At 36.0% G+C, this 25,526-nt stretch overlaps 1 protein-coding gene across 1 annotated transcript in view; it reads left to right on the plus strand.

The window, feature by feature from the left end:
- Positions 1 to 25,526, plus strand: part of Potea (POTE ankyrin domain family member A) — a 172,068-nt gene that overhangs the window by 55,019 nt on the left and 91,523 nt on the right. The window contains exons 21-34 of the mRNA XM_052162877.1: positions 1,218 to 1,291; positions 4,024 to 4,114; positions 7,058 to 7,086; positions 7,178 to 7,250; positions 10,711 to 10,739; positions 10,830 to 10,902; positions 12,674 to 12,702; positions 12,795 to 12,867; positions 13,651 to 13,707; positions 16,937 to 17,010; positions 19,503 to 19,596; positions 21,764 to 21,792; positions 21,874 to 21,952; positions 24,799 to 24,866. Of these exons, the coding sequence (XP_052018837.1) occupies positions 1,218 to 1,291; positions 4,024 to 4,114; positions 7,058 to 7,086; positions 7,178 to 7,250; positions 10,711 to 10,739; positions 10,830 to 10,902; positions 12,674 to 12,702; positions 12,795 to 12,867; positions 13,651 to 13,707; positions 16,937 to 17,010; positions 19,503 to 19,596; positions 21,764 to 21,792; positions 21,874 to 21,952; positions 24,799 to 24,866 (872 nt within the window). The remainder of the gene's footprint in view (positions 1 to 1,217; positions 1,292 to 4,023; positions 4,115 to 7,057; positions 7,087 to 7,177; positions 7,251 to 10,710; positions 10,740 to 10,829; positions 10,903 to 12,673; positions 12,703 to 12,794; positions 12,868 to 13,650; positions 13,708 to 16,936; positions 17,011 to 19,502; positions 19,597 to 21,763; positions 21,793 to 21,873; positions 21,953 to 24,798; positions 24,867 to 25,526) is intronic.

Genomic DNA, 25,526 nt, shown 5'->3' on the forward strand with positions numbered 1-25,526 from the left:
CTAAATCATTTCCACCCACTTACTCAAGGATCCCTCACACTGGCATCTCTGCCACATAAAGAGGACTTCATGTCCACATCAAATGATAATATAGACTAATTAAAAGTATCAGTGCTCAAGCCTCTTACAATTATGTGCATTTTCATAATATAACTTCCATCTAAATTTCTACTTTGACCAATTTCTTGTTGTTTCTATAGTGATGATGATATCATTCTATCACATTCTTACTCCCTCACACCCTATTTGGTACTTCTCTGGTGATTCTGTGTACTGTATTCTTGCTATGTGTTGTTCCAATACCTACATAAATAATTCCTTATGTATTATAAGTTATTATATATAAAACATTCACCTGGCTTTTAAAATTTATACTCTTTAAAACCCAACTCCAGGATCATGATCATTAATTTTCATTATGGTAATAATTGCTGCTTATACAAAGACAGTGTATGAAATCACTGATGTAGTCCAAGAACACAATGAATAGAGACATAGATAATTTACGATGGAAATGATAAAGATACACAGGAAAATTGATCAAAAACACAAGAGGAGAGCTGTGGAAATTAAGTATACTCATTTAGGCAAAGAGAACCATACTGAAGGACTTAGCCAATGATACTGAGCCTTCAGAGGAGAAAACTCAGCATGTTGAAATAGGAATAGTGAACATGGCTTTTCAACTGTAAGTTACATTAATGGCATCTTTCAGTAATTCACAAAATGAGATTGTCAGCTGGGCATGGCGGTACATTCCTTTAATCCCAGCACTCAAGAAGCAGGGGCAGATCTCTGTGAGTTTGAGGTCAGGCTGGTCTACAAAGTGAGTCCAGGACAGCCAGAGCCTATTACACAGAGAAACCCTGTCTCAAAAACCAAACGCAAAACCAAACCAAACCAAACCAAACCAAACCAAACCAAACCAAACCAAACCAAACCAAACCAAACCAAATCAAACTTAACCAAAACCAATGCCCCCCAAACAAACAAACAAACAAACAAACAAAAAAGATTGTCAATAACCAGTCAGTTTTACTAATTTCAAGTAAATTTCAAACTGTTGAAGAGTACACCTATTTGAGGATATCTACTTGGGAAACCAAAAGTACAATTGGTGTTGCTACTATTGTTTATTTTTTCTGTATATGAAATAATTGTCATGTTACTTAAATGGTCTTCTTGTTTATTTTAATTACATATTATGGATTTATCAGAAGGGCCAGCTGTAAAATTGATATCAGAGGAAGAACCAAATAGTCAAGATGACTTTGAAAGGAATCCACTACCGGTATTTAAGTGTTTACATTTGAATCACAAACTTGACATTTCTCATTGTACAACAATGTAAAATAGTTCAGGAAAAGTTACTTTTCAAACTGTCCTCAGAATCAATAGATAGTGACTTGACATTTATTTTTTTAACACCATTTACTTAGTTATGGATTATAGAATGTTTTAAGAATTTGAAAAAAATACTTACCAGGTCCTTGGATCTATCTCAAAAATTAATTTTGTTATTTTCCATTCTTATGACATATTTACCTACTTAGAGAATAGATCAAATTTGAGACTTAAAACTAGGCACTTTAAAGTTTGAATGTTTTCACAGTTTGATGTATTAAAAAAATCCTATTATTTTGAGTAACTCAAAAATTGAGGTTTGCTATGACCAGTCAGTAATATTGATGTCTATGTTTCACTCACTCATTTTATTCTCAAGTAGCAGCACTACTGTGAGAGAAAACACAGCTGTACACTGTGTCCCACTTCCTATAAAGAGAGTGTATCATCCATTAGGGCCAGTGGTGTTATGCTCTACAGGATAAACTTCAAGTTAATCTTATTTCAATAAATGGAGTCAGAAAATGTATCAAAAATGTTACCCAATGACTTTACTGAATATTAGAATGTATCAGGACTGAACTTAGATGTTTATGAGTTTCATGTCAGTGTCTAGATTTCTAGTTTGGAGAAAACAATAGAAAATATATATACTGTTTGAATGTACTGGTACATTCGATACAGTACATAAAATGGTTTCATAACAGCAATTTTAATTGTATGGCCTTGAATGATTTCAGTTATTGAGTATCAGCAAGGAACTAGGCTATTAGGCACACAACATACAAAATCATGGCAAAGCAAAAGGACAATCAGCAATCACTAACTTCTTCATATAATTAATACATTCGATGTGTAGATAGAGAAAATTTGTGTAGTCATATGTGGTGGCACACTCTTGTAGGACACACTGAAGAGGCAAAGGTGGGAAAAGATTGATGCAGTTTATTTAAATTAATGATCAGAATCATAGTATGAACAGAAATAAGAACATGAAGAAGATATTTCTGAATATAGAAGAGCATGTGGAAAAGGAGAACAGGAATTGACAATACTGGAGTCTCTGCCTTTCTCTGTCTACACACACACACACACACACACACACACACACACAATACATATATGTATATATATATGTAAGCTCATAGAATAATAAGTTGACCTGTGGCCTTTTCAAACATCTTTAGTATTATTTATCCCCCAGCATCCCTTTCTTCTGGTCATATCCTTCTTACTCTATCCCAAGTTAAATCTCTACCCTCCATTTTCCCCATGGTATCTCCTATCTCCTACTAGGAGATCTCTAGATCATACCATAAATTTCAAAGCCAGGTGATTTTTTTTTGTGTAAATAAAATACCTTATCTCACAGTTAAGGAATGATTTATGCAGGTATTAGAACAATCAGAACATAGCAAGAACACAGTGTGCAGAAGCAACAGAGGAGGAGGAGAAGGAGGAAATGGGGCATGAGGGAGTCAGAGTGTGACAGAATGATGGAATCATCACTGTGCATACACCAAAAAAAAAAAAAAACCCCTCAAAGTAGAGATTTAGATGGAAGTTATATTATGAAAATGAGGGGGCTGGAGAGGTGGCTCAGTGGTTAAGAGCACTGACTGCTCTTCCAGAGGTCCTGAGTTCAAATCCCAGCAACCACACGGTGGCTCACAACTATCTGTAATGGGATCTGCTGCCCTCTTCTGGTGTGTCTGAAGAGAGCAATGGTGTACTCACATACATAAAATAAATAAATAAATCTTACAAAAAAAAAAAAAGAAAAAAAAAGAAAATGAGGGTCCCCTTTCTCCACTTAGGCCAAGTTGACAAATCACAAAAATAAAAACACAAACAAACAATCAAAGAAGCAAATGAACCAACTCACCCTCCCAAAAAAAGCCAAAACAAGGAAAAAACCCGAAACAAAAAACAGTGCAAAAGACCTTCTCAGCTTCTAGTATCTTCTTGAGTGTCTTAAAATTTTCATTGTACATTTGTATACTTCATTAATTAGAGTCATTCCAAGATGCTCTAAAAGACTATTGTGAATGGGACTATTCCTCTGATTTCTTTCTTGGTATGTTTTCCATAGGAAGGCCATGATTTTTGTATGTGAACTTTGTATCCTACTGCTTTTATAAATGTGCTTATTAGTGTTAGAAGATTTGATTGATGGCTCTCTCTATAAAAATTTGGAAATATCTTTTTACTGGAAATAGAATTTCCACTAAAATTATATTCCACTAGAATATATCACTTTCCATCTCCCCTTTTTTCCCCACACCTTCCCCAGATACCTTCCCTCAAACCTTTCCTATGATTTCCCATCCAAATTTTTAGCCTCTTTCTATTTATTATTGCTATATATACACATGTGCATGTATATACGTGTGTGTATATGCACATACATATGTCATGTTCAGTAATTTTTGTTTTTTGTAATATATTTTCAATACATATTTATTTTACATCTTTTTCATCTTTAATTTAAAATTTAAAACTTGTACAAACATGTACTGTGTTGGTATTTGATCCACACCTCATTTTCTTCCTTCCAGTTTTTCTCCTCTCCCTGCCCCTTTAAGTTATTTCAGTTAGTTTTAAAATAGATAATTGAGATTTTGCTACAAAATGATTAGAAAGTGTTTTGTAACTGATTGCTGGTGCTTATTTCCACAGAATATTTGTAAGCAAATCCCAGCACAAGATACTGGCTATTTATCAATAGCTAAATATCAAAGAGGAGAAAGAATGGTGTCTCAGGAAAAAGGTGAGGGGTCTTGCAATAAAACATCCTTTGGCAGAATATTTGAAACACAAGGAGTTATATTCCAAACCAGAAAATTTACCTCTTGGATATTTACTAAGTAGCAGGATATATTAATGTGCAGTTATTTGCATGTCAAAGATAACTTTTAAGACAGGCTAAATGAAGGGGATCAATGGAATGGGGTGCAGATATGAGTTACCTATCAGATCTTTTTTGCCCCTAGGGGAGGTTAGGAAGTACGCTGGAGGGGTAAAGAATGGGGATAAATTAGGAAAGGTAGAAAGTATAAAGAGGAAATGAAGGGTATAAAGAAAGGTATCAGGTAGGGGAGGGCACAAAATTCATCTAAAAATCCTGACTAAGACATTGCCCATGTGAAAATACAGAATTGCGTGTAGAATGAACAGTGTGTTTTCACAGTCATCTTTCCTCACAAAGTATAGATTTGAGGTCTTAAATCCTTCTTCAGTGGTAGATCTTGTGTATAATCAACATCTATTCTCAGATGTATTTTTAATTAATGCTAGTGTAAAGTGTTCTTAGATCCCAGTATAATACTGTTTGTACCTACAATAACATCAGAGAAAGGAAAAACACAAGGAACTTTAGTTATAAGTTCATCTAAAGTACCATCAGTAGGTCCAAAGAGCATTCAAAGGTCATGGTTTATGATGTCAAATTGTGAGACATGGTAGGAAAATCACACCAAAGAGAAACTAGATTTTGTAGAGTGAAGTAGTAAAGGGCTTCTGTAAGAGGCACCAGAGCTTTTCAAAGTTTCATGGTCAGCCTGTTGAGGACAATGTTCAAAATAATTTTGGTTCAACTTTTCTGGGATTCTTCATTTCTTAGAAGTTGTCTAGTGGTGCAGCTGGTGTTCCAAACACAATAAACAGAAAGATGTAGACTTCTCATTAAACAAGTCTAGGGAGATCCTCTAGTTGGCAACATCTAAATAAAACCTACATTTTGTTATTATTTATGACACTATTTCTCAAGGGGAGAATGAACCTAGAAATGTCATAGAGAAAAATGCAATCCCATAAGATGTTTTAATCACCAATCCCATATCTGTCTACATGTTTGAGAATATAATTTCTACAGTTATATCAACACTCAACAAAGAGGAAAAGAACTTACAGGATCCATTTACTAAACGAATGCAAAAGGGAAAGAATGTGATAGAAAGGTTTCACAATGAAACTAAAAACAGGAAGTGTCTTAGTTTGTTTTCTATTGTTGTAATGAAACATCATGAGCAAAAGCATCTTGGGGAGAAAAGGGTTTGTTGTGCATCTCTGCGCACTGTCCTTGGAGAGGTGTCAAAGCTGGTACCTGGAGTCAGGAACTGATGGAAGTCATGACGGATTACTGCTTCTTGGCTTGCTCTACTCCTGGCATGCTCAGCTTGCTTTATTATATACTCCAGAAATTGTGATGTACACATCAATCATGAGTCAAGAAACTGCCCCACAGGCTTGGCTGTAGGCAAACCTGAAAGGGGCAAGCAACAACTGTAGCTTGTGTTAAGTGGACAAAAAAAAAAAAAAAAAAAAAATACCCAAACAACAAAACAAAACAAAACAAAAACAACACTAACCAATACAGGAAGGAAGAAACACTATGCAAATTTAGGTCTAATGATAAGGTAACAATCTTATAAAGATTGTTATAATTATAAAGATACAATCTCAGAAATCTTTGATTTATGTTGATTCAAATCAAAATGAAGTGAATGCTATTGTATAAGTTATTGGAACCAAGATGGGAAACATATGGTGGAACTGTAGCATTTAGATTTCTCTGTATGTTTGATGCATCAAAGATGTAGACAATGTTGATTTTAGGGATTAAGATGAGGTTAATTTTAATGCAAAATCATCACCTGGTTTTGAAATGACACTGGACTTCCTTATAAGATCGTTAACTGATGAAATTCTACTTGCATATTCCCATGGTACACCAAATAAGGCAACAATGCAAAAAGAACATATATAGTTATTATTGAATACATGTCTAATATTACACACTGCTATGATTTGAGATGTAGCAAATTAATACTTTATAATTCTTCTGGGACAAACTAGATTGTTTTTTGTTTGGAAATCATATCTCACAAAGAGATTTTTAATTAACTAAATTTGTAGTTGTGGATAAACACACACACAAACCCACACAATTAATTTTGAGATACAGTCACACTATTGTATCCTCCCTCTTTTCTGTAGTTTAGGTTCACATATCTTCTGAAAATCATCTATCAAAACAACGACATGTATAATGTAAAAAGGAAATGAAATCTAAATGTCTAAATAATAGCGCATACATTATATGCATCCCTTGAGGAGACTATTTATGCAAGGTCATTCTGCACATGAATACCCAAATTGATCGATTTTGAAAACTATAATACACGGATCACTCACCTCTACAAAGTTTTATGACTGACTGGTGCTTCAAAAAGTAGAATATGATATGGAGAAGATGAATGGAGCTTTTAGAGTTCTGTTTGAATGTCTCTAAAATGCTTCATTGGAGACATGCATTGATCTACCCAGCCAGCAGCTTTAATGAGAGAAATGACACCTGATAGTCAGGATTGCTTCCTGTGACCACTAATCAGTTTTCCTTCCATCAATTAAAAATCTCTCATCAGTATATATGTCTTTCCTATTATGTTATATCCACTTGTATCACATTTTTTGAGAATAATTTTAAGTATAAATACAGCTATGGTTTGAATTTTTTTACATTGGATTTCTGTCATGTTCTTCAGTCATATAAAATACAACTAAGCAGAAATACATTGAAACAAAATTAAATAGCCATTACCAAAGCTATCCATGGCAGTTATCTTTCATATTAACTCTTTATAACTATATACAGTTAATACTGCCATATTTGTGTTTAGTTGATTGATTATGTATCTCCTTGACATTTCAGAGTTTTCTAAGGAATGCCCCCAATCAAAGGTAGTTACTTTTAATCTTACTCTGGATCATTAATTTCATATTTTATAACCTGTACAAGAGCCATTAAATATTTTTTTCTAAATTCATTCAGCCCACCATTGTAAAGGAAGAGTCTGTTTCGAAGGAGGCCGTGGATATGATTCCTGTGAAATCATTTTTAGAAGGTAAATTTTGTAATATTGCTTTCCCTGGAAAAATACCTCAAAATACTTGAAATGATTACAATCTTCTCACTACTTTTCTCATCTTCCCAAAATTTCATAAAAGAATTTGAGGTAAATAATGCAGTGTTCTTACTAATAATTTGAACACTTCAAGAAAGTTATTTGCTACTACAAGGTAATTTGTTTAAAGTTGGTAACTTTAACTCATATGCATCTTCTTTTTTGTGTAGTTACTGTGGTGATATACTTTTCTGCAAATATCTCATGCCTTCAAAGGAACTGAATTCTTGCCAGACTCTGCAGCCATGTTAACAATATGCCTTGAGATCATTTATGACTATATTTTGGTCTGCTATCCTACCTGTGTACTCTGCCAATTTAATGTGCCAAGAAATGCTGGAAGCAATGTGGATATAAGTCAATAATATTTGTAAACGGTGTGAATGCTATTCTCAGTCAGCTGAAGTCAGTAAAATAACTTCTCACAAAATCCTGTTAAAGATTTCTATGAAAAAAATCATTCCTCATTTTTTCCCTAACCACATATCCTGGGCTGTTTGATAAATACAGAGTAGAGCTCTTTATTAGGTACAACAAACAGGTAACAGGGATAAACTGACTGGATAGGTACAACAGTCAGACAGGTCAGGCAGGCAACAGGGACACATTAGTTACACACCACAGACAGACTACAGATAGGGCAGACCACAAGGGAAGGCAGGGAGAGAAGCAGAGAATTCAAATTTGGGCTCACTTTTGGTAAAACTACTCCAAGAGGAAATTTTCTGCCTTAAAGTGACACAGGCATGTTTTTTATGCCCCACTCCTTGTGAGGTTCCTTTCCCTAGTCCACAACCAATGCAATCGCACCAGTGTTTCTATTGTGAGGTGTTATTAAATCCTAGGGAAACATCCTGTAAACCTAAAAGAGAGCGCATCAGTGAGAACAAAGGCCTGGCATTTCAATCTTAAGCGGTCAGGAATACAACCAAAAGGTCAACAACCTTTGAACTTCCATGGCTTCCCCTTCTGCTTCAAATTGTAACACTGGAAGAAAAACATGCCAAGTATATGCTAAACTTAATCTAAGTTAGAGTAAATAATTTCAAAGGAGATATCTAGCAGCATAGTTCTTTATAATTTTAATGTGACAAGTTCATTTATTTTTAATTTTGATAGTCTATTTCATACTGCTTTAAATTAGCTTTTTTTTGCATACTTAGATATTGCATTTTGAACACTTCCCCTCTTAATCCCATACCCTAGATTTTCTTGTAGTTTAGACTTACACATCCACAGAAATGTTTAGGGCAAACTTTAAGAAGTGTCTAGTGTAAGAGAACTTAATGGAGTCCCAATAATAGCCAAAATGTGAGTGTATAGAGGAATATCGTTATAGAATATCACTCTACATATGTATATCCAATCCCGTCTGTTCATATAAAGCTCCTTGTCAGTTGACAGTACTTCAGTGAATGCCTGCCCATCCAGAAGGATTCAGACAGCACAAACTAGAGTTGAAGGGTTGTCAAATTAAGACAAATGGGAGACAGTGAGCAGTGAGTATGTTTGTGAGAAATTAAGGGGAGGGACTGGAGTGAATATAATGATATTATGATGAAATTCTCAGAGAATTAGTAAAATATTAAACAAACAAAACACAAAACAACACAAATGTGTGCTGATCTATCCAAACATCACCTTCCACAGTTTAAATGTCATCATTAGAACCAAGATGCCCATGCCATATACTACCCCTAACCCCAGCCAGGCCCCTTGACATGTAGCTCCTGAAATGGCTTCCCCTGGAGAGTCCCCCAAGAACTAAGCCCACTTGTGCCACCTCCTCTCATCCAGGTCTAGAATGAGAACACAGCTCTAGTATCAGCTTTCCCTAAGCCTGTACACTTCATCTCCCACTCGGAAATATAGGTCTTGTCGCAGACACTGCACTGTCGTTCACTGATGAGTCCCTAGAACACCAGTTCTCAACCTTGCTCATCCTCTGATGCCTTAATGCAGTTCCTCATGTTGTGCTGACCCCTAGACATAAAATTATTTTGTTTCTACTCAGCTGTAATTTTGCTACTGTTATGAATTGTAATGTAAATATCTGATATGTGGGATATCTGATATGCAACCACTGTGGAAATGTTCAACCTTCAAAGGGGTCATGACCCATGGATTGAGAACTACTGCCGTAGAATCAAACCTGCTCACACAACCTATGGAATTCAGTTCTTGCTTTGTTGAGTTCTCAAACATTGCCCTCCAGGACCACACCTTTAAGACCTACCTCCCCATGCACACAGCTCCTACACCAGCCCAGCATGAGGCAAGCTAGAATCTCACATTGACACACAGCAACAAAGGAAGTTGACATGCCAAGATCATAGGGAAGAAGAGAAGCAATATGAGATATCTTTCCACCTTCTCTTCTGAGATGTTCCTTTAGGTGAGGGAGATTTTTCATAGATGCATCTTTTCAGACTGGAATTAACAAATTTGTATTTTGATTGTTTATGTTTTTCTATAATGCTGTCCTCAATCTGTTGCAATGAACAGTTTCCTTGATGAGGGGTGAAGACTTATCCTTTGTGAGTGCTTGTCAGTTGGAAGTAACTTCTTGGTTAGGGATGGGGGCTTGTATACACTTCCCTCTCTCAGTACTGGACCACCATTTGGCTGAGATTCGTGTAGACCCTGTGCATGCCACAGTCTCTGCGAGTTCATCTCTCAGTCCCATTGTATTGAGAAGAAACTGTTTATTATTGTCATCCATCCTCTCTGAATCTTACAATCTTTCTGTCTCCTCTTCCACATAGTTCCCTGAACCCTGAGGGGGAGTGGTTTGATGAAGACAACCCATTTAGGATTGAGTGTATGGAAGTCTCTTACTCTCTACACATTGACCAGCTGTAGATCTCTGTATTATTTATCTATTGTGGGAGGGAGCTTCTCTGACATTGGCTGAACAAGACACTGACTATGGGTACAGCAAATGTTGTTACAAGTCATTTTATTGCAATGTTTCTTTAGCAGAAACATGGTATTTTGTTTTCACTTAGGTCAACGGCCTATTGAGTCTCAGATACTCTGCCACCTGAGCTGTCTTGGACATAGTTCCCATGCCATGCAAGGTCTTAAATATAATAAGATAGTTGTTGGTTAATACCACAATGTTTGTGCCACTATTGCTCAAGCATTGTGTGACTTTTGATCTTGTTTGGGGAAACTCTAAGTTTATTTTCAGCTATTGTATTACTTTTCCAGTTGGCATCTTTGAATTGTTCTTTCTTGGCTTTGCCATAGAAAAAGCCATGCAGAAATAAGTCAAACTTTAACATTAATACACCCATTCTCATTCATGAGTATTATTTTCTATACTAATTCTATAAGAATGTATGTGGCCAACATCAGGTTTACATGGAATTAATTATTACTTTTTTGACATTTTTAGATACTCCTAAAAACTATCCTCTATCAAAGGTAATTACTTGTATTTTTTCTTGCATACTGAACTTCATCTCATATGAAATGTGCAGGAATACTAAGTGCCTTGCTTCTAAACCCCTACAGCCTACAGTTGAGAAAAGTGACTATGTTCCAAATGAAGTCTCTGATAAAAAGCATGGGAAATGGTTCCAAGAAAGTGAGTTAGTAACATTAATTTTTATGAAACAAGTAAGTAAAAATGTTTGAAATGTTTACAATGTCCCCATTTATTTTTTATTCCTGTGTTCTCCAAATTTTATTTAAGGGTTTGATGTAAATGATGCATTATTGTCTCTAGAAGAAGAATTACAGGCAGTCAGTAGCTATTGAGAGATAGTGAATCAGATTTTTCCCAGGACAGGCTCTCTGATATGATGTCCATTCCCAACTCGTCAGCTCTAAACACATTTACATGTACACAACACTAAATGGATTCAGTAGGTTACAAATATGCATGCGAATAAGTGTATGTGCAATAATAATAATTTAAAATGTTATAAATTTGTGAGTCACTAGAGACACAGAAGTTGGAAAGGGTGAAAAATGGGGTAGAAATGACCTTTGAAATTCTCAAAAAAAGTTTAAAAATTTTCAAACTAAGAAAAACCTTTATTTTTTTTTTACACATTAACAGAGAATTTATTTAGTCTAAGTAGTTCAACATTGATTGTCTTCGTGAGGGAAAGGCAGAGAATCTTGAGGTTGTTAACTCCATGAGGCTGGATGTCTCAGAAGTCCCACAGTCTGGTGTTGGAGACTGAGAGGATTCCTAAGGTCACCAGTGATCTTTGGTCTGTGTTGGAATCCTGAAGTAGTAGGTTCTAATACAGATGAAGAAATACCTCAACAACAAGAAAGATGAACTTGCCAGCAAGAGTGAGCTGGCACATAAGACAAAAAAGCCAAAAGCTTTCTTCTTCCATATCCTTTTATTGGGACTGATATTAGAAGGTGTGGCCTAGATATAGAGTGGATCTTTCTACCTCTAGTAATCTGATTAAGAATGTGATCCACAGGTATGTGCAGCAGGTTGGGTTTTGATTGAGTCCAGATGTTGTCAAACGAACAACCAAGATTAGCCCATCACAGAAGCCTTGTGACTTGGAACAATTCAGTTGCAGTGATGGGAGGGAAGAGCGTATCTTATTGGATAGTCAGCAGCTCCTGCCACATTCCTCAACACATTTACTTAAAACAGTGGTTCACAACATTCCTAATGTTGTGACTCTTTAATACAGTTCTTTATGTTGTGGTGACCCCAACCACAAAATTACTTTCATTGCTACTTCACAACTGTAATTTTGCAACTGCTTTGAATATAGCATGCAATATAAGAATATAGTCAATATATGTGGGTGTAAAAAATAACAATTTGTATGTGCTATCATTCTACAAGTGAATAACCATGGAGATAAATTCAGAAACAATCTTGAAAAAGAAGTGATATTCATATGTCTCTGAAAAATGGTGACTGCTTATGACTTAGATATAAAGTGAAGGACATGATAAACTCTCAGAGCACTGGAATGAATGACTGTAAAGTATTTCATTGCTGAAGATGTATTTTGTTACATGGTATAATCAGTTTTGACCATTGAAATATTATTCTGGCTTCCTGGTTTCATCCTGAAATATTAGAAACACTTTAGTCTCCACCCATTAGAAATGCCACCTTAATGAAAGCACATACATTTTTTAAAAGAAATATTCACTGAGGTCATAATGTTAATTTTAAAATTGTCAAGTTTAATGAAAATTATGTAGTTTATTATTTTTTCAGTAGATATTTCATTCAAGAGCAAAAAAGTAAAAATTTGCCATAATTCCAAAATTAGTACAATTATTATAAAGCTAACCACAAAGAGTATTTTGTGGTAAAGTTTGTTAGGTTTACATATCATTAATTCTGTATCTCTGTTTTTTTTTAGACTGTCCTAAGGAATGTGCTCAGTTGAAGGTAATAAGTTTATATATTATCCTGTGTTATTAAAATCATACTGTTTGAAACACACAGTTGTTATTGAATATCTTCTTTAAAAAACTATATAGCTTCCCACTGAAGAGAAAGATTCTTTTCCAAGAGAAGCGCCACCAGTTAAGCAAGCAAAATCATACTGTGCAGGTAAATTTTACAATACTTATTTATATAGGAAAAGAAATTTAAAATAGTGAAACCTACCCAGTCTTCTTGATTTTGACTTCTCTGCTCTCCAAATTTAATGGGAGGACTTTACTTAAGGAACTAACTTATCATTGTTAAGTCTCATTGTTTATAAGAAGTTATTTAGTTGCTTAAAATAATAATTTCAAAGTTTTAACTCTAACACAGATATTTCCCTATTTGTGTCTTGGTATACTAGTATGGCCTTTTTGCATTTTTTACAGAATAGTTGTGCTAGGTATAAAAGTTCAATAATATTTGCATAGCTTGAAAACAACTGCTGTTTGTAATATATGCTTGAAAGGTCATCTACTTAGAAGACTGAGGAAAATACTTTTTTGAGAGCATACATTTAGGATATGAACTAAATTACAAGTTATTGCCCATTCCAAATTCAAATTATGCTTTCTCTTATTTTCAACACACTGTTTGCCTTCTTCAATGTGTGTTTTAATCTGTTTTTCTCTCAGTGTCCTTAATTGTGGCAACAGGACTGCAGTAGGAACTAATGTAATACACAACATGGTGAAATATCTTGCCTAGTTTTTGCCTACACATAGAATTAATATTCTATGTTAGATAATATGGCTGAATGTCTCCTAAAATAGTCATTAGAAACTCTGTGTTATCCATATTATTGAATTGACTTGGTATTTTTTTATACAAAGCCTACCTAAGGCTTCACACAGTCTATTCTTATACCATAGCTATAAGCTCAATGACACTCCGTTATATCCTTTTCAGATGAGCCTGCATTTGTAAAGAATTCTAGCAGAATTAAAAGATCTGCAAGACAAAATGGTAATCATCTTATTTAATTTATTTCACATATCGTTTTGATACCATAATGCAGAATCCACTGTATAAAGATTTATGTTTACTCTTGTACTCTTTCAAAAGTTGTGATATGTTAAAGCCATTTCTTTACTATTTGATCTTGAGTTTATTCAGCAAATCTCCAAATAAACAGATAATTTTGTATCTTTCCACTTTATAAGCTACATCCCTGTCTTAGTCAGGGTTTCTATTCCTGCACAAACATCATGACCAAGAAGCAAGCTGGGGAGGAAAGGGTTTATTGAGCTTACACTTCCACATTGCAGTTCATCACTAAAGGAAGTCAGGACTGGAACTCAAGCGGGTCAGGAAGCAGGAACTGATGCAGAGGCCATGGAGGGATGTTTCTTACTGGCTTGCTTCCCCTGGCTTGCTCAGCCTGCTCTCTTATAGAACCCAAGAATACAGCCCAGAGATGGTACCACCCACAAGGGGCCCTCCCCCTTAATCACTAATTGAGAAAATGCCTCACAGTTGGATCTCATGGAGGCACTTCCCCAACTGTACCTCCTTTCTCTGTGATAACTCCAGCCTGTGTCAAGTTGACATTCAAAACCAGCCAGTACAATCCCTCAACCTTTTATTCACTCAGTAAAATGGATTATGCTTCCTCATTTATAGTTTTCTGTTTGTTTCTTTTAAAAAAATTAGTGACAGGATTTCTCTCTGTAACAGTCCTGGCTGTCCTGGAACGTGCTTTGTAGACCAGGCTGGCCTTGAACCCACTAAGTCTCACCTGTCTCTGCCTCTTGAGTGTTGGGATTAAAGGTGTGTACTACCGCCACCTGGTCACATTTACAGCTTTTAACATTGATTCTGCCATAACATTTACAATTATCTGAGTTACAAGAATGAATAGGAAGGATTTTTAAAAATATTAATGGTCAAGAACATTTAGGGTTTACATAAAACTTTGATATCCTCTTCCCTAGCCCTTTAGTTTTAACTTCCTTGATGTGACAGAACAGCTGGGAGTATCCGATTTATTTTCTTCCTATTTTAACACAGATACACTTGCTGTTTAACAGTTTCTTTTACTACTGATTGTCAAAGTCTTATTCTTTGCTGTCCCCACTCTTCCTAAACTCACTTTTTTTTTTCTTATCATAGTGACAGAAACTCTAAGACACTCATCCTCTGGGGACAGGGTCTTCTTCTATTGGTTGTCTGTAGCAACTAGCATCCAGTTTTGCCATGAGTGTTCTGGAGCTAAAATACTGGCTCTCCTGCTCACCTCTTTTGTTTTCCTCCCTCCTCCCCTCCCTCCTTCTCTCCTCCCTTCCCTTCTCCCCTCCCTCCTCCTGTCTTCCATCCTCCCTTCCTTCTTTCCTTTCTCCCTCCCTCCATCCTTCCCTCCATCTCCCCTTCCTTCCTTCTTTCTTTCCTTCCTTCCTTCTTTCCTCCCTCCCTCCATCCTTCCCTCCCTCCCTCCTTCCTTCCCTCCTTCCTTTCTTCCTTAATTCCTTCCTTCCTTTGTTTCTTTTTTTATGCAAGAACATTTCATATGTTTTAAAGGGATGTTATCTTTGAGAGTGACCCCAGTGTTTACACTCTCAGGAGGCGGCTCTGGAGCAGGGATGGTAACAGCTGGGTCATAGCCATTTACTAAGTTATGAGATTAATTCAGAAAGCCATATCCAGCATATTTAATTTTAATTAATTAGCTGATTAATTAATCAATCAGTGTTATATATACGTGTAATAAATCATGTACATGTTTGCCTGCATAAATGTCTGTGTTCTACAGGCATTCCTGGTACCCATAAATGCCAGAAGATGGCATGGGATTCTGGGAACTGAGCTTCAGCCACTTGTGTCACCAAGTGGGGAGCAAAAACCATAGCTCCCCCTTAAAGGGGGCGATCAGTATGAGAGCAAGCTCCTGAAAAGAAGCTGTAAGCCAAGACTTACTGACAGAATTTCAGTCCTGTGCAGAGTTGGGATGCTGTACTTCCAGAAGCTGGTTTCCTTATCTAATGCTAGTTTTAGTCCCTGGGACAACCATTCCTTGACCAACATCCAGTGTCAATAGATAAAACCCTTTGGGATCTATTGCCTTAGATGCATTGGCTTTTGCCAACCCCAAAAGAATGCCATCAGAGAACACTCAAGGCCTATAAAAAGCCTCAGCCGCCTCGCTGTAACCACCTCTCTGATGTATTTTACATTCACCTTGATTTATGGCTTTCCTTGTTCTGTAAAACTATAAAACATCACACAAGTGCTTCCATGTTAGGACATAGAATTTAGGGTAGCCTACGTCTGAGCTCCCAGGTCATGGTCCCTTAAAATGGCTCCAGAAGATGCTCTTACTTTTGTTGAGAGCTGTGGTTTTTACGTTAACAGATAGTTTATTAGGAAGCCAAGTTTGAGTGACAGTGTCCCAGAAAACATAACTGGGTAACCCCAGGTTCCATAGGGTCAAATCAGGTTTGATTTTTCTGATGCCCATCCATTAAAATTTTGCTCATGACTTTTAAATTTCAGGGCTGGCTCTTACAAAGAACTACATAAACAATTATTGAGTAAAACAAATTAAAGACTGACTTACAAAGATGAAGTTAAAATGGCTTCCTAGCCCAGGAGAAAGTGGCGATGTACGAAGAAAAGTGCCACCGGCATACTACCAAAATCAAATTATATTTTACTACAAAAATATGACAATAACAGAGGAGTCTTTTAAATATTATGCTCAGTCTTTAGTGAAAAAAGAAGTTTCTATAAGCATCAAACAAAAGAAAGATTCATCTGTAAGGAGCAGGGTGTTTGCTCACAGAATGGGGCTTGGAAGGGATAGTAATTAGATAAAGGAAACAGTAAATTAACCACTCAAACAACACTTACAAAGTAGAGAACACACTTCAATATGGTTTTGTTTGATTCCATATGCTTTTTAGTTTTGTTTCTGTAAATATGTTCATGTATGGTTGGTAGAAAAATTGGAAATGAACTTTAGTATATATGCATGGCTTTAATGTATCATCTTCTGCTGATTATGTGTACCTGATATACTGAAACTGTGTGTAATTACATAAATTTCCTATATCAGTAAATACCCAAATGACCTTAATCTTAATTGAAGGTTTTAAAAAGAAATTAAAAATTCAGTTTGCATTACTTTGAATATTCTATAGGCACATTGACTGTTATTCAAAAAGTCTTCTGAGTGTTTCATTAAATATGGGTTTGTCAGCAGACTCGTCGGTAAAAGTGACATCAGCGGAAGATCAAAAATGCCTCAATGACCATGAGAAGAATCAGAGAGTGGTACATAAGTATTTACATTTACATTTCTGTTTAAGATAATTTTTTTTGGTAAATGATATACTATACTGTAGTGCATGCCAAGTTGAGAAGCAATAGATCACAATTTAAACATTTATTTGAAAACTTTTATTATGACTTAATACTTTATAATTTTATCAGAATTTTTGTGACATATAACACCTTCTAAGTTACAAAGGTTAAGAAAAACCTCATCTTTGGATTTAATGCCACATTTTCTTCATTATTTTTGCACTCCACTCCTAGAAGCTCCTTACATGTTAAACAGATCGATCAGTTGTGATACTTTTGATCAAACAGGCAAAATTATGAATGATGTCACTGTACTTGCTACTGAATTTTTTTTCGAGACGGGGTTTCTCTGTGTAGCCCTGACTGTCCTGGAACTCACTCTGTAGACCAGGCTAGCTTTGAACTCAGAAATCCACCTGCCTCTGCCTCCCAAGTGCTGGGATTACAGGCGTGTGCTACCACAGCCAGGCTGCTTGCTATCGAATTTATTTCACTTTCGTGATTTATCATCCCCAGTTACTCAGAAGTTGCCTCTAACCCACATTTGAAACTCTTGTCTACTTCAAAGCTTTAAGTTTCATGTCTTCTTCCTTTGGTTTCCTGTCTTTAGCATCTATTGTGGTAGAGAAGTGAGCAGAACCAGTGCATGTTAAACTAGCTGGTACTCCCCAGTCTCTCGGGACCAGCATACATTTTTTGAAACATGTGTTGACTAGCTGGCCTGGTAATTTACCTCCTGTTCCTACACATATACAATTTAGTTGTTTAATTATATATGGAATGTCCTAAGCATAGCTAAAGTGATATTAATTGCTGTTTGTGCTTGAAGTTCTAAGAATAAACAATAAATTTAGATAAAAAAAAAAGAAATCACACCTTCTAGAATAGAACCTGTGCTGTTCCTATATAGTGTATTGAATCTTAGATCTGTTTCAACAAATCAAACCATAAAGTATGATAAACATGTTACCCACTGACTTTCTTGGCATTAAACTATACCAGGAATCAGCAGAGTATACATGTGTGTTACCATACGGTTTTCTAATTTATACAAAATCATCGAAAGCCTCAAGCTGCTGTGATATAGCTATTAGTGTTTGTTGCCTCTTTGAATAAATACCTTTCAATTATTTGGACTTTAAAAAGTTTGAAATTATTCAGCATTAAGTAAGTGCCAGGCTATTAGTAAGGGTCTGGGTCAGGGATAGGAACATGGTAGAAGACAGTATTCTTAAGAGCAAAACAACAAATAACAGAAAAATGTTGTGGATGTTTCCGTGAAGAGTCTGTGCAATGTTAAGTTGGAAGGGTTGCGTTTAGGATGGGTGTGGTAGTGACAGGGAGAAATTTATTCCAATAATATTATTTGTGATGTACCCGAGAGGTTGCTGACAAAAGGACAAAGAAGGGGCCTTGGGGAATGACATCAGAGAGCGTAAGAAAAAAAGACAACAGTGGGTCACACCTGTAACCCAACTGTGTCTCAAAATTCTGCACTGGCCAGGGAACATGAAGAGATAGTACCATTGTCATGGTCAGCTTTCAGTTTATAATATATCAAAAGTAAAATGTGTAAATAAGAACCTGGCATGTTTCAGGCAGTTAAAATAAATGTTTTTTTTCTGCTACTGTTTTTTTCCTTTGATTTTTTGAGACAGGGTTTCTCTGTGTAGCTCTGGCTGTCCTTGAATTCACTCTGTAGACCAGGCTGGCCTCGAACTCAGAAATCCACCTGCCTCTGCCTCCCAAGTGCTGGGAATAAAGGCATGCACCACCACTGCCTAGCTAAGCCTCTACTTTTAATTAATGCTTGTTATATTTTTTTGTATTTTCTTTAATGTGAAAGGCATACATCTACTACATCCTTGAGTAGTATTTACATGTTGCTCAAATATATCCTAAATTGTTTTTTTCACATTATCACCATTGCATACAACTGATTTTTTAATAGAAAAAATTTATTATATATATATATGTCTTTAATCCCAAAGGGTGCCTCTATGACAACATGTTGTTTGTATTCAACGGCATGCGTTTTGAAGCCTCTTAGATTTATTTTTTAGATGCTTACACCACTGGAAATGTTTTGAACATTTAGCACAGTGCTATTGCAAATTCCTCTAACAGATTAAAAAATGATTATTATAAAAGTCCTCACAGTTTCCTGAGGAGTAATTAATATTTAGGTATTCAGAAACTAATTGTTCATTCAAGTATGCACCTTGGCTACTTTTCTCTCCTTGACTATATTTCTTTGGACTTCCCTGGCTTGTTTACACACTCAGAGATCCTAAGAAAATACAACATAGTCTGTATTTGGAAGACACATATATGGGATTTATTATTATTATTCTTATTTTTTTGCTACTTGCCAGTTGTATGATAATTAATGTCCTTAAAACAGTAAAAGATAGGAAACAGAAAATCTCTGGGTAACTCATTACTGATGCTAATTTTGGCAGGCTGTGTCCAAACGACCTCAACCAAAGGACATTGAATATTTATCCATGGCTAATGATGAAAATAGAGAAAATTCTGCAGAAGGCCAAGAGGAAGGTAACCACTCCATTTTATAAAAAGTTGTATTTGAATTTGACATGGTGATACAGGCCTATAATCCCAGCACTCAAGAGGCAGAGGTTTGAGATTAGCCTGGTTTCATATAAGGCTTCTTTTAAAGGGATCTGATATCTTTAACAATTGTAACCTCCTTTCTCTTCTTTGTATTGTTTCTTTCCTCTCTCTCTCTCTCTCTTTCTCTCTCTCTGTCTGTCTGTCTGTCTCTGTCTTCCTTCCTTCCTTCCTTCCTTCCTTCCTTCCTTCCTTCCCTTCTTTCCTTCCTTCCTTTCTTCATCCACTGGGCTACAACTGTAGAGCTTTTTTGTGTTATTTTCCTTTCCAGAATAAACATATTTTTAAAGTTCGTCGGACCTCACTTATTGCCATCTTTCATTAGAGACAGGTGTAAGAGTAGCAACGGTGCCACAATCCCAGTATTGTACTGTTTTGAAGTTTCTCTACCAAAGACATTAGTCCATTACTTTTTTGTTATATATTTTTATTTTCTATATTCTTTGTTTACATTCCAAATGATTTCCCCTTTCCTAGTTCCCCCCTCCCCATATGTCCCATAAGCCTTCTTCTCTCCACCCATTCTCCAATCACCTCTCTCCTTTTTCTCTGTCCTGGTACTCCCCTCCAATGCTAGTTTAGCCACCTGAAAATTCTCAGGATACTGGCAGAATGCAGAAACACCCTTTGCCAAGATATGACACAAATAGCCTTTATCCCAGTTTCTGGTAGTGTCCTTATTCACGTCAAAAAACTCCACGAGCCAGGCCTCTACTGCCCAAGTTCTTCTCAGCATTACTGTCTTCTGGGCTTTTTACTAGAATAGCACACTAAGCTCTGTTTACAATGTTCAATGACTTTTCCTTCCCTAAGTTAAAAATCATCCACCTCTACTCTTGGTACTGATGATTTTTGTGTTAGTTTCTCTTTTGTCATTGTGATGAGGTATCCCAAGTGAAAACAACTCAAGGGAGAAAGGATTTGTTTTGGCTTCTAATTCCAGAGGGATAGAGGAAATCACAGTGAGAGGGATGAGGAAACAGGCAAAGAGGACTCAGAGGCAGGGACAGGAACCTGGCTAATCCTGATGGGAGGAGAAAGAGAGGTCACGTGAGACCTGTCTACAAAACCTCAAAGCCTTCCTTCAGCAAGGCTCCCCTTGCTAAATGGTCTATAATCTTCCAGAAACCACTGTCTCGAGACTTACGTGTTTAAAAACACAAGCCCATGAAGAACATTTCATATTCAAAACACAGTATTATATATCGGCTCCTCTTTAAAGAATTAAAAGGGTCTATTGTGCAACAGTTTACAAGTAAAGGGAAGCCTAAGTGTCGCTCTTCTTTCTGAGTAGGGCAGCTTACAAGCCAAAGGGAAAGGAGTGCAGTGAGGGCAGACAGGGCGTAAGTCTGTGCAGTGTGTGGGTTAGTAATGTCATTGTATCAAAGTACTTCAAGAAGACTTATCTCCTAATTGTATGAATGCAGCCGCAGAGAGGAGAGGAACTCCGACCTCCAAAAGAGCATAAGAGGAAAGCTTAAAGGCGACTAATCTAGAATATACCTTGACAAAAATTATGCACATTGTCATAACTGTAGAGGGACAATGTGAACTTAAAGCAAGCGGTAAAGAAATGAGAGACTGCATCACATACGAATATTAACATGAAACTTGCAGTTTTTCTTTGGACAACTCTATTTTAGCACTTCTTGTGAATTAGTTGTAGCTTAGGATCACGAGCCTCCTGAATGGTAAATGGAAATAGTTAGGATGTGTAAACTAGAGGAGAAAAATACAGAAGTGGGTCCTCAAAACAAAGCAAAACACACACGTGTGTGTATGCTAACATGGAACATTCCCATGCGGCATCATCTGTAGGTGAATGTCCAACACTATCAATTCAGCAAACTTCCTTTAATAAGAAAATACTTATGTTTCATTCTATAGTAATTGGTTTTCAGGGGATTTATGCCAACCATAGTCCACAACCAGACTAAGACAGAGCAAACTATAATCTTATCAAGATCCAAACTTAAAGTAACCATTTCAAAAGATAAACACAAAGACTAGTTTTTAAATACTAATCTTACACAAAAGTACAGTAGATTCTATAATATTTAAGCATAATTGATCTGTCTCTTTGGCATTATAGAGTCTTCTGAACAACAACTTCAGTGGAAGGTAATCCATCTAGCATTTTTGTCTTGAATCATTAACTTCAAATTGTACAAGATACATGAATTACTGTATTTTCTTTCTAAGTCCACACAGCCTACAACTGAAGAAGCTTCTTCTCCAAACAAAGTATCAGCAACAAATCCTGTGAAATCCTTCTTTGCAGGTAAATTTTGCCATAATTTATGAACTGTGTAGTTCAAAATACTTGAAACGATTTCCTTCTCATGTCTTTGCATTTGTTCCTACAATTTCATCAAAGGATCTGGCATAAATAATAAAAACGTTGCAAAGATTATCTCTTAGCTTAAAAATATTTAGAAATTATAAATGATGGCTTAGGAATTAGAGATTGGTTTCAGTTATGCACCCCCATGATCCTCGGAGATTATTTAGGGCAAGTTATGACAGACCAAAATGTTTCCAAAGTTTGTGTGGTGCTGGAGTTGGGGTTGCAGTTCTTCTGGGATGTTGTGCCACGTACTCCCTGTGAAGCCAGAAGTATGGGGGCAATCCAGAATATGCATAACATATTCCTGCACATTTTAAGTACCAACTACACTCATTTGTTGAACTTGGACATTCAGTGTTTTGATTATTCGCATCAAATTTACATATAAATTAATTTCAGTGCCTTTAGTCTGTCATGGTAGAAGGTGTGTAGCAAGAATTCACATACCATACCTTGATAAGCTATATTTTCCTAATATGTAGAAATGTCATCCAGTATTATAGAAGATTTCTAATAATAGGCCCCACAAGCTCAAAATCCAAATTCATATACTTATCATTTTTACAGTTTATATTATTTTTAAAACTTAAATTTATGTGTATTAGTGTTTACTTACATGTTTGTATGTGTGTGTGTATGTATGTGACCATGGAGATCAGAAAAGGACGTTAGATCCTCAGGATCTAGAGTTATGGATGGTTGTGGGTGCTGGGAACCAAACTCCAGTCTTTGGCAGAATTAGCAAACACTTTAAGCCACTGATCCATCTTGGCAGGTCTTACTGTGCTTAGCTTTGTGAACTTGCGGTTGTTATTTATTTACTATGCATCCATTCATGTAGATACTTTAAATTCTCATAGGATTGGAGCCAAGGTTCACACATAGTGTTCTTAACTCTTTCTTGATGAGCCCAGAACATACAAAGAGTGTTGGGTACTTCTGAAAGCTCCTTGATTGGTTCCTGAGCCAGAAATCTGTAAAAGAGAGAGAAAAAAAGACAAACTAAGCAAATAACCAGGTCACTATATGCAGTTCATTTCCATGTCATTCGATGCCCATAATGGTAAGAATATAGTTTCATGGTATCATACTTATACTTTTACTCATTCAATAAAATATTTTCTGTCATATTCTATGATACTTTAATAGATTATACCTGAGAATATTTCCTATGTTCAGGGTTGGATCATTTTATTCTTTCCTATTCATATATAGTCATTCTTACTAATGTATACTCTACCTGCATCCAGAGTGAACTATCTTATCAACCTCAGCTTTATCATTAATTGCCATACATTTTAAAATCAAGCAAGGCTTGTATAATCAGAATTCTATCTGACCCTTTTTCTTGTGACCAGCATCTTGTTTTTTATAGAAATCATCACGTCTAATATTACTGGCTAGCTGGCAATGTCTTCTCAGTTCTCCATATGTTATAGCATGATACGTCTGTCACTGACTTCCTAAAGTTTTATGCACTCGTGTTCTTCTGCTCTATTCAGGATTTCTTTGTGTGCTTAGGCCATTCTGGGACTGCAATCAGCCATGATTTCTGAAAATCTTTCTCTGAAACATTTGCTTAAACATTATCAATGACAAGCGTAGGCATTCAATAAATGATTATTGAGGGAAAATGATGTCAAGATAGAGTTGACTTAAAATTTAAGTCAATTTTCGCCAAGTTCAGGAGCAAAGGGGTCTGATATGTGCAGCCACATTTTATACTTAGTTGTAAGGAAATGTTGCAGCCAGCGAAGTCTAAGGTAGCCCTAAAGAAAACAACACATTTTCATCTAGACAAAGAGAACCATATCAAGGAAGACTTTATATATTTTACACTGCATTTTAGAAGAAGAAAATAACCTTATCAAAATCTGGGCATAGTGGTTTTGGATGTTAGTTATAAAATAAGATTTTCATAGACCATGGTATTGAAAGGTAAGTGTAACAACTGAAGAACATGCCTAGCTGGTGCTTACCGTGTTATTCTGACAAGGCAGAGAACAGTATCCAGTATGACTTCTTTGACTTCATGGGCTTTTCAGCATTGATTATGAAAGTGTGCTCTTTTATAGATAGTGGAATATGTGCAGTTCCATTAGATATGTGTACAACTTGAACCTGACAATTTCTACCCTCTGTCTGTACTATGTACTGAGGCTTTTGGTGTTCGCACATATCTTCTTCATTGATAAATATATACTTGAATTTTAAATTTTATTTTACTTTTGAGATTATAATATAATTACAACATTTCTCCTTCTCTTACCCTCCAAAATCTCTTGTATACCTGACCCTGTTCCCCTTCAATTTTATAGTCCCATTTCTCACTAATTGGTATTGCACGCATATACATATATGAATATGTTCAGTCTGTATAATGATATTTATGACTTATATGTATGTTTTCAGGGCTGACCACTTAGTACTGGGCAACCAACTGGTGTGCCCTCCCCTTAGGGAAACCTTCTCTCCTACTTGAGCTTTCCTAGTGCTTTGTGTCAGGCCTGATGGCTTTCCTCTGTCCAGTCTGGCAGGTTCAGTGGTGTCATCCTTGTTCAGCTCATATTTAGGCAGCCATGCTGATGTGGCATCTGATGACAAGACACAGTCCCACAGCAAAGTCCCTGGTTCTCTGGCTCTTACCATTTTTCCACCCTTCCTGCAATGTTCCCTGAACTTTAGGAGTGGGACTCTTTTTAAGTGTGTCCACTGGGATGGGTCATAGAACCATCATTTTTATAACTTTTAAAATAGCTTTTAAACTAATTATATTACAGCAGAACCAACTACAAATGTATCAGAAGGAGAACGAGAATGGTGTAGTAGCAGAAATACGCAAAGACAGGTACATGCATATTTGAGTTAAAACCTTTAAAGAGCATTTTCCTTCCGTAAACAATGTACCAGGAACCATATGAAAGCACCATTCTTCTTGTCCGGGAGAACCAATGGATTATTATTTAATTTTCAGTTTTAACATTATCCTAAGTACTTGAAGAGACTTGTGTAAGTTAAGTTAAAGTATACTTTTAAAGTCTTAAAAATATTTCTCATGATTTAAAAAGTTACACCACATTTGAGACTTTAGTAGAAATTATGAACAATGTCAGAGTCATAACCTCAGAATTTGATTCATTCTAAAGAGCTAACCTTTCTAGTGATTCAAAGTTTGATGTTGCCTATTACCAATCAGGACTGCCAAGGAAAAGGCTTCAGTTATGTACTTTAGTCACAAGTGTCCTTATTTGTCTCTGCTTATTTGTGGGAGAGAATAGACATATATAATTAATACCATTACTATAAAGAGAGTGATTCCTTCCAAAATGGAGATTTTGGTGTTCCACATGCAAATTAAAAAATTGCAGCAAAGAAATACATCATATATAGTACTGTAGTGCACTGACTTTACCTGTCATTACAACATATAGTGGTTGTAGATAGCCCTGAATATTTATACAAGTGTATACCACCATTTATCACTTGTATGAATTTTAGCAGAACATGG

The sequence above is a fragment of the Apodemus sylvaticus genome, chromosome 18 (assembly GCF_947179515.1).
Source record: "Apodemus sylvaticus chromosome 18, mApoSyl1.1, whole genome shotgun sequence".
In the NCBI taxonomy this organism is placed as follows: domain Eukaryota; kingdom Metazoa; phylum Chordata; class Mammalia; order Rodentia; family Muridae; genus Apodemus; species Apodemus sylvaticus.